General features: G+C 40.6%; 1 protein-coding gene across 1 annotated transcript in view; it reads left to right on the forward strand.

Moving 5' to 3' along the window:
• Positions 1–8,833: 8,833 nt before the first annotated feature.
• Positions 8,834–10,842, forward strand: part of asb11 (ankyrin repeat and SOCS box containing 11) — a 6,979-nt gene continuing 4,970 nt past the window's right edge. The window contains exon 1 of the mRNA XM_063214742.1: positions 8,834–9,033. Within this exon, the coding sequence (XP_063070812.1) occupies positions 8,847–9,033 (187 nt within the window). The 5' untranslated portion in view covers positions 8,834–8,846. The remainder of the gene's footprint in view (positions 9,034–10,842) is intronic.

Below are 10,842 nucleotides of genomic sequence, written 5' to 3' on the forward strand. Positions count from 1 at the left end.
GGACAACAAGACAATGGACAGTGGACATCCGGCCATGCGGGACCCCACATGCACAGAGGAAGCTGACGACATGGACTGTGGGGGAGGGAAATGGATAAATACTGGCTGTCTTTGTATTCACGTCAGACTTTGCTGAGTGGATTACTTCCTGTCTCCACGCAGTAACTTCTCCGGCCGTTAACAATAAAATCTGCAGTGCTTACCACCTGAGTTGTTTGTCTGCCGATATACATTTTTTACTACAAGCCTAAGGCTGGTTTGGTACAATAATAAGAAAAGCACTGGTCGGGTAGCCTGATAAACCAGCCTAAATGTAACAGCAGGCAAAACATTTTGCCGTCCAGCAGTTGCTGCTGGTTTTCCAGGCTACTGGTGGGGATGTTTTGAAAATAGGATTCCGGTCATTAATATAGGTGTTTCCCATAAATTGACAGACATCTGCCGAAACAAAGCCACAATAAGCTATCTGCTATCTGGGAATCTCTAAACCGCGCTTGTTTATCCCCATAGCACAGAATTTCATGTGGCAATGTTGCCTTGCGAGACAGGCCCACGTCGCATTGAAACCAAACCAACAGCAAATGGCTGCATTAAACAACCCGTAGTCAGGCCCTGATCCCAAACACGTTCTCCAGTCCTGTATTTGTGCAAACTCAACTCAGTCTCTTTCATATGGCACGTTTCTTAACTTGCTCAAACGAGAGGCTCACGGTTTTTTTAGTGGTCAGCAGCGGCACGTTCTTATTAAACTCCGCACGAGCGATTGCACACCCCTGTCTGTGAAATAAATAAAGTAATGGTTATTAAAACAGTAATATGTGGACCATGGCCGATTAAAACGTCTTCCACGGAAAATCTAAGTCGCTCATTTAGATGAGGAAGGGCAAATCGATAGAATACCACTATCGAGTTAAGCTGGGCTTACACTGTGCGACCTTTGCCCCGATTTTGCCCCGATTTGGCACTCGCACGACTTTTTGAGAGTCTGGCCGATTTCTTGCTCAATCGCATGTCAGTCGTGAGTCTCACATCGTGCAGTGTACATGGGGTAACGACAAGCGATTTCCCCTCACGAACGTGCAGTCGCAAGGTCGCAAGAAAATCACGACCCACGAGTGAAAATATCGCACAGTGTATGCCCGGCTTAAGGCTACCGGTCGCTCATCTCGACGAGGCAACATATCTCGACAGAACTCCAGCAACCTTTGGGCTTCAAGTCTAACACCCTAACCGCTTACCCAGGACTGCCCATACCGCTTGACCTCTGTCCGGAATTGAACCCGGGTCCCCAGCGTAACAGCCAGTGCCCTAACTGTTGAAGCCACTACCGAGGTCTTTCATCTGGTCAGTGTGTGGCAGGTTATTGTATGTGATATACGTACATTGGGGGTGGGGAACTTCCTACATTCGGGGCCACTTCAAATTTCATTAAGTCCTCCAAGGGCCATACTAGGTGTTTGAACATAAACCAAGTTTGTTTGTTTTTCTTCCTGACTTTCATCATGACTTCTATGACTGGAGTGTCTCTGGCTGGTTATTGTGTTCATTTCCAGCCTGATCTCACAGACACAGACGCTTGGGAAATCTTGAATATACAGAGAAAGCACTTCTGTGAACCAGTTGCCATTACAGAAAGCACTTCCACGACCCCATCACCGATTTTTGGCAAATTCCATGAAACTGCCACAGATTTTATGTCACAATGGTCCGTGTCAATTTCACAGAATTTTGTGAGATCATGTTGTAATTTATCTGCTACATTAACTTAACCCTTTAGTAACTTGATGTTGGGAGAAACCAATATGGAGGACTGATGGACATGCTGTTGGACTTCTTGAAAAGCTGCCTTAGTAGTATGAATCAGTAGTATATACTGTATCGTGTACTGCATTATGTGCATTTCTCATAGACACTCATGCACACTCCAAACTGTATCTGTCAGCCTGCATTTGGTGTTGGGACATATTCTAACTAAATTGGCCTAGGGAGGCTTTCTGTGATAAGAATATCAGTGATAAGGAGTATCTGTGTGAGGCAGAGAGACATGGGGGGCTGTTTGTTTATTATTTGGCTCCTGGCAGAGTGTGTAGCTGCTACGATGTTAGCGCCTCATCAAACACACACACATGCCATGAACAGCCTCTTAGCCACACGTTAGCACCTCATCTCACACATTAGCATCACGCCTAGCACGCCCGTCTGTCTGTGTGACATCACGGTGGGTTTACATACAGTCTCCAATCTCACCCTCCAACCCTTGCCTGCAGTTCACCTAGGGGCGCTGTCGAGACAGCAGGGCCCATAAGGCTGGCGCTAATAACTGACAATTGTGCTCGCTGTCGGCTGAAACTTGACAATATCACTGTAAGTTCTGAGAAACCAATGTGGATTTAAATGAAATGTACAATAACATCGGAGTTATGTCCTTCTGATTTCTTACAGCTTTGGCATTTATGAGTCAGCTCAGCATAGCTAGCATCTTGCCAACAAAATTGCTTTACGGCCGTCGTGGTCACAGCAATGCAGCTGGGCGACCAATCCAAACGCAGTGTGTGAAGCCACTCGTGACGTCATATTGACAATAAAGATGTATTTTACAAAAATCCAGCGAGTTTAAACATTCAAACTAAGTGCTGTTTGAAAGGATAATTTATCCTTCCTTTGGGAAAAAATAAAATGAAACGATGATACCAATTCTCTCCCAAAGCAATGGCAGCATCTGTGATTGTTCTCCATGGGACCCCATTCATTCTAGCAGCCTCTGCGCTCCTTGGCACTCCTCTATGCTGTCTGGATGGTAGGGCTGCACGATTATGGAAAAAATCAAAATCACGATTGTTTTGGTCAAAATCATAATCACGATTCAGGGATTCTTGAGAGATGGGACAAAACATGTCCGGGAGATAAAACTCATGTTTGTGCTTAAAATGTATTTAAAAATTGCAACAAAATTAGCTGGGATGATAGAAGATCTGTTTTGTACACTAAAATATGATTTCATATTTATATAGTTTTTTATTTTTTTTATTTTACACGTTGCGGTGTGTCATCAGTACCTTCAAAACCCCATGTCCGTAAGCAAGATTTAGAATTTGACAATACCATAATAATTGGTTAAAATGAAATATAACAAACATCATAGCTTCTGTCATCAATTATTTTGGATAATTAATCAAACTATATGTATGCACAATGTTTTATAAACCTTTTTATATACTTTTTAAACTATTGAACATGTGTCCGGACTTTTAGTCAACACCGTAAGATTTTATTAAAACACAAAAAATGTACCATTATTCGAGTTCACACTCTAAGCAGCCTGGTACTACTTCCTCTTTGGTAAACATGCCATGAAGACACTGTTCTGTTAAGGTCACATTTAATATTTGATTTTATCAATGCATCTTTAGGAAGACCACCTATGTCACAACCATAATGTGTCAACAACATAGTGCATAAAAATAAGGGTTATTTCAGTATTTTGTATAAGCTTAGAATAACTTTGTTGGCAAATGCTGATGTACCAGATGATTTTTGTCAGAAAATCATGTGTTATTATGAAAAGTAGGTTTATTTGTCAACTCCGTAAGAGTCAACTCCATAAGATTTTCTTATGGAGTTGACATGCAAAATCTTATGGAGTTGACAAATTCACCAAAAACTGCTCAATATGCTAATATGATATTCTTTTCAAATGTAGAAACAGGAGGAAAAGTTATTTTAGGATATTATATGTATATTAATGTGCATACAATTCATATAACTACATAATACAACATAACTACATAATACAAAAAAGTTAAAACTAAAGTTTAATTCAAAACAAATAAACTTTTTAAAAAAGAGAAACTTAATAATATAACAAAACTACAAAATAAACTGTGAAAAAACATTTTGCACTAAATAGGCTCCAAAAATCAGACCAGTATGTCAACTCCGTCAGTTTTTCTGTCAACTCCGTAGGCCTAAGATTTTTCTCAGCACTTTCAGGTGTTTTTGTAATATTTTGGGGGAAAAGCTAATTCTTTAATCATTTTTTTTTTGTTTAGGCAATAAAGGGTCATTAGATATATACCACCATGTATTTTAACCACTTTAGGTGTTTTCCTCATGGTTGCAAAATAAAAGATAAAGATTGAAAATGCCAATTTTTCGAACTCTGTGTGTTAATAACAGTCTTAAATTAAAATTGAAATATACCTGTATACATTACACATTATTGTACATCAAGGTAACTAAGTATCATTACAATTCAAATAAGAGCTAATGATTCTTGTTGGACTATTATAATAATTTAATTATGCACTTTTCTTGTGTCTGACGGAGTTGATGGAAATCTAGGTGTGAAGGTAAACATGTTAATTTGTTAAAAATGCCTTTTTACCTGGAGCCTGTATTTTAACATGCATGAAAACTACACATCTTTATCTACATGAATATATAACCATCAACAACATTCTGCATTTTCAAAATCAGGTTTTCAAAACGCGTTTTGTCCCATCTCTCAAGAATCCCTGGATTATTAATCACGATTATTGATTTTTGCTGATTTTTTTGAAAATTATAACAAGATGGAATATAACCAAGAATGAATTACATACGGGATGAGCAAAATATAATTAATTGTAATAATTATGTAAAGGCAATAGCATGAAACTTAAGTGGACAGATTTCTGGCCAGAAACACCAGCCTGTCAGTATGTTCTGGCTTCAAGGACGCTCTCAAAAGTAGGTCACTATTGCCACGATTAAATCACGATTAAAATCATGAGTTCGATTTCACTATTTTATCACGATTTTGATTATTTTTCGATTAATTGTGCGGCCCTACTGGAAGGCGCCACTTAGTGGACAGTACCACCGAGACTCCTCTCTCGTCCTACCCATAGGCCCTCTCTGGTGACATACACACAAGCACACACATACATACGCACACACACACACACACACACACACATTGGTGCTCATTCATGTCTCCTCACAGATTTATGCTGGTGTAGTATCAGGAATTGATAAGCGTTCATATCTCTTCATTATATTACTGGTCATTCGTACTCTTTCTAGATTGATGTTGGGGTAGTATCAGGCACATTGGCAAGTCCACATGGCCTGGGAAACATTTGATGTGCAGTTATCTCTCTTACGCTGTCACACATACACACACACACACACACTAGTGTTTGCCACCGCTTGGTAACGGGACAAAGGTACTGCACCTGCAATGGAGCACTGAATATACAGTAATATTTGCCTCTTCTGCTTTGCCCCAATCCCCCCCCCCCCCTTCTCTTTCTATCGTTCTCTCTCACTCGGTTCCTCCCTGCTTGCTGTCTCACACACACACACACACACACACACACACACACACACACACACACACACACACACACACACACACACACACACACACACACACACACACACACACACAGACTCAGCATTGTGACTGTGCCTGTGGATCTAACCCGTCTATCTTTTTATTCTGTTTTTCCATCACTGTGATGATGAAATCATGGGAGAAATATGACTTCTGTGGAAAATCTGTGGTATTTTTTTTATTTAAATTAAACATTCCAGCACTAAGTATTTGTGTGTGTGTGAGAATCTTATCCAGAATCTTAAGTAGTTTTGTGTGTGTGAACTTTTATCCCCAAGGGGAAATCCGATGTGTATCCATGTTTTCTACTCAGGACTCTTCTACCCCATGTGTTCGTGTCTTTGTCTGTGTTTGTGTTCAATAGAATCCTAAGATCTCAGCAGTGGTGTGTGTATGAACGTTTACATCTGTTTTGGTGTGAATCTGTGTCTTTCACTGAGGTGTGTGTGTGTGTGTGTGTGCGTGTGTGTGTGCGTGCGTGCATGCGTGCGTGCGTGCATGCGTGCGCGGCTTTGCCTTCTCAGATATGGCCAGTGTCAGAGCCATTCTGGAATGTAGGCTAACTGAAACCCAAACAGGATCTCTCTCTCTCTCTCTTTCTCTCTCTGTTCCTTCCTGACTATATGTTGCATGTACACACACACACGCATTCCAGCTTCAATGCTCCTCATTCCCACATTGTTGCATATACACACCCACGCCCGGCCGTTACACCCCTTTGTATACTCTGGGCCTAGGGAGCACTGCCAATGCTAATCACGTGTAATAGCTGTATAACAGGGTCCTGCATTTATCAAGTCAAGTCAGCTTTATTCTCTATCTCGCACACTCGCTCTTGCTCTTGCTCTTGCTCTCTCTGTCTCTGTCTCTCTGTCTCTGTCTCTCTCTCTCTCTCTCTCTCTCTCTCTCTCTCTCTCTCTCTCTCTCTCTCATACTCACTCGCTCTTGCTCTTGCTCTTTCTCTCTCTCTGCATCTTTTCCTCTCTGTCACAGTTATCCCACTAACTTGGTTATCAAATTGACCCTGATGGCCCGAGTTTGACATCCCTTACTATCCTGCATCAGGGAGAGAGAGAGGGGGGGGGGTCTACACCCTGGGTACATTTGTAGTGTTCTTCTGTGTGTGTTTTAATTGTGAACTACTGACCCCTGTGTGCCACTGGAGGGTTGAGGTAACGTTGTGGTAATGGGGTTCTAATGGGTAACAATAGTTTAAATGGGGCAGGTTGTTTCAGAGTAGAAGTTTTAATGGGCTCCTCTGGTGCCAATACACTCATGGACAGGACTGGTTGCTATCTGCTGTGTAATCCACCAACACTTCACTAGACATGGCCATTTTATAAAAATGAATAGGTTCCACAAACACTGCACAATTCTGAAATCCAACATAATATATATATTCAGTGGAGTCAACCTTTCATTGCCCAAATATTCCTGTCACATCTTAAAATAAATAATCCTAAAACCGTAAACTTTTTTTAATTTGCCCAACAAACTTCACATGTAATCGTATCACATGTAAACAGTGAGTGAATGTGTCCACAATTTGTGCCACGAGAACACACGTAACCTTCCCTTACATTTTCACTTCTCTATTGTGTCTGAAATTATTTATGTAGCCTATTTATTAGAAACTTGCTTATTATTACCTCCACCAAGGAGGTTATGTTTTCGGTCAAGTTGGTTTGTCTGTCTGTCTGTTTGTCTGTCTGTCTGTCAGCAGGGTAACTCAAAAACTTGTGATCGGATTTGGCTTAAACTTGGTGGAGTTCTTGGAAATGACCAAAAGGAACAAGTGGTTACATTTTGGTTGTGATCCGGATCACGATCCAGAACCAGGACCTTTTTAAAGATTCTTCTCCATTGCTGGTCTATAGATCTAGATGCCCCTAATGACCACAAATTTAATTGTGGGACAGGGCAAAACATTAACTCAATGAAAAGGAGGCAGAAAGACAGGGTGAATAGTCAAATGTTCTATCAAGCAGCTTCCTTGGCGCAGGTGTGCACTCTCTGAGTGCTTCTAGTTTTTCTAGTGTTTTCAAAAATGTCTAGCATCTTGTCAAAAACACCTAATGGCTAGTACTTTTGAGCAACAACTTTTAGTCAATTAGCCATGCTAAAGGGCAAGTATTTTTTTCTTGGACAGATGTTTTTGCTTAATGCCTTAACATGAAACTAGAAAATTAAGCTTGCTAAGATTTTTGCAGTTTTCTGAATCTCCTGATGCTATTGGTTTTTATCAGACTGGGAGCAGAGCAGAGCTGCGGAACCAGTGGGCTAAGCTAGGTGATTCTATACAGAATCTCAAATTTCAGTGTCTTTCTCTCTCTCTCTCTCTCTCTCTCTCTCTCTCTCTCTCTCTCTCTCTCTCTCTCTCTCTCTCTCTCTCTCTCTCTCTCTCTCTCTCTCTCTCTCACACACACATTGGCCTTGACTAGACATGATAAAGATATTACCTTGAATACTTTGTCCTTAACTGCTTCTAACGCGTCAGTATGTTCACACACAAAAAAAATAACATGGCTTATTTAATCTGTTGGTGAGCGGTCTCACTCATACACTGTACACCATTTCATTATGGCATTCTGGATAAATTCAATTACAGGGATGGTTTGAGATGTTGCTTAGCGATTCCACTGCAGCGTTATAATTATGGGATGTAAAGCCTGTTGTCAATAGCTGAGCAGTGGGAGACATCCCGATGCTAAATCAACAGCAAATGTTACAAGTAAAAATACTTTGCTTACTCATAACAAAACTTTATGAGAGCGGGTTGAATTTATATACTTCTTGTGATAGACTTTTTTAAAACCAGGTCAAGCATCATAGTACTTCACAAGAGGTCAATTTGTATATTCCCTGTGTATAAACCAATCATTGTAGGACTGTAGGAGAGTTGAGTTTGTTTCCTTTGATAACTTTTTTTTTAACAGGGTGAAGCATTGTTTTGAAGTGGGAAGTGTGGGAAGCTGTGGAGCTGTATGTCGGATGCATTATGGTGGTGTGAAAGCGGGGCAAGGTTAGGGACTAACATGAGATATGAGAGTTTGTGGAAATCAATGTACACATGTGCGTGTGGGTGTATGAGAGAGAGAGAGAGAGAGCGATAAAGAGAGGGAGAGAGTGTTTGTAGACATGACTGTGGGAGTTTTAGGATAGTAGAAGGTGGGAGGTGAGTCTCTCTCTCTCTCTCTCTCTCTCTCTCTCTCTCTCTCTCTCTCTCTCTCTCTCTCTCTCTCTCTCTCTCTCTCTCTCTCTCTCTCTCTCTCTGCCTTCGGGGGAGATACTGAATAGAATTATCTGTTTGTGCATTTGGGGGAGGTACTGGGCGTGTGTGTTTAGGGGGAAGTATACTAGCCTGTGAATGGGTGTGTATTTGGGGGGAGGTGCCACTTGAATGAGCATGAATGTGTGTGTGTCTGTGTGTGTGTGAAGGGGTGGCGTGTATGGAGAGGTGTGTGACCAGATGTGCTATAAAGCCAGTGCTGCCTCAGTGTGTGTGCTAGTGTCTGTTTTCGAGTGTGTGTGTGTGTTAGAGATGGCAGCTGTACAGACCGAGTTGAGCAGCTCCTGGTGCCAGCCATGGGAGAGGCAGAGGACATGGACACACACATTCCAACAGCACACCTGCAGCAGCAACACACTCATGGGCGGTAAGACAAGACACACACACACACACACACACACACACACACACACACACACACACACACACACACACACACACACACACACACACACACACACACACACACACACACATACACACACACTCTTGGGAAATTCTATTCAGAATGTGGACTCTAAAAACTAGACTTGTGTTTGTTTGTTTGTGAGTCTGAATTCAAATTCCCAGAAGTTTCATACAATAGCACCTTTACGGTTTAATCCCATTCTCTCGTCTTTGTGCTGTTCTGATTTCTCTCTCTCTCTCTCTCTCTCTCTCTCTCTCTCTCTCTCTCTCTCTCTCTCTCTCTCTCTCTCTCACACTCTCTTTCTTTTTCTTTCTTTCTTTCTTTCTTTCTTTCTTTCTTTCTTTCTTTCTTTCTTTCTTTCTTTCTTTCTTTCTTTCTTTCTTTCTTTCTTTCTTGTTGTGTTTCTCCCCCATCTCCATCTCTCTCTGGCCATGAATATAAAGACAAACACCATATAGATAGATATCATATATCTCCTGTATTGATTAAACGGTATCACTTTATAATAATGTTCCTTAGTAAAGACTCAGTAAATAATGAACTAATGATGAAGAAAACATTAACAAATGTTTTTATTATTAACTAAGGTTTATTAATGTTTTATAAAATATCTACAAATGATATCTGCAAGATTTTACACACCTTATAACAGAGTATTTTATTCATTTACAAGCAACTTGTAAATGTTTGATGAATATAAAATATTAACATAGCATTTCCTAGTCATTTACAAGCATTTGTTTACATTTCCTAGTCATTTACAAAGGTTTGTTAATGTTTTGTTCATCAATAGTTAATTATTTATTCTTCTTATATAAGACTTTATAATGCTTTTTTGCATCCATTATTCTAAAGTGTTACCGATTAAACATATATCTGTATATTTCTCTCTGCAAGGTTGTCTCTATCTGTTTTCTCCGTCAGACTACCCCCACCCCCTCCACACACACACAGCTCCATTTAAATGTGTGAATTCCCCCCCGTTGAAAGTGTGAACGATCTGCGCATACTATACTGCCATGCCCACTGGCTTTCCACTCTTCACTACACAAAAAGTACTTTAGACTAAAACCTATACTGCCCTACAATTTTAGAACGCAGTATAATTCGAAATGGCAAAATGAGAAAAAAGACTTTAAAGTTTCCTTCCTGGCCATGCAACTGTGTTGGAGGTAAAGTGGTGATGACACTTCCATTTAATACTTTTTTATGGTATATTGCGCGATATACTGCGTTGTTGTTGGACCAAAACATGTTAACACAAGAAAAAGAAGGTATTTTAAAGTCAATTTCCGGTCTAAACCCATTTTCGACCATTTTCAAGATACTGCCTTCTGAAATTGTAGGGCAGTATAGTTCATGTCCTGTTTCTTCTTCTTCTTCTTCTTCTTCTTCTTCTTCTTCTTCTTCTTCTTCTTCTTCTTCTTCTTCTTCTTCTTCTTCTTCTTCTTCTTCTTCTTCTTCTTCTCCTCCTCCTCCTCCGTTTATCTGTGTCACCCCTCCTCTGCATAGGCCTACCTGTAATTCAAGACTCTGTCATGAGAGTGCTTTGTTCCTCCATAGTTGTTCAGGAGGCAAATGCCTAATTATTTAACCATAGTTGTTGAGCAGGCAGATGCTTTGTTGTTATTTGGCCTCTAGAAGTCCACACGTTGTTGCTGGAGTGAGACTGCTTAGATCGAACAGGTCCTGGCAGGACCCTCTATTTCTGTTTCTGCCTTTGTTCCTGCCTGTTGCAAAATTGTCTGTCCGGCCTAACTTTACAGA

This window comes from Engraulis encrasicolus, chromosome 13 (genome assembly GCF_034702125.1).
Source record: "Engraulis encrasicolus isolate BLACKSEA-1 chromosome 13, IST_EnEncr_1.0, whole genome shotgun sequence".
Lineage (NCBI taxonomy): Eukaryota > Metazoa > Chordata > Actinopteri > Clupeiformes > Engraulidae > Engraulis > Engraulis encrasicolus.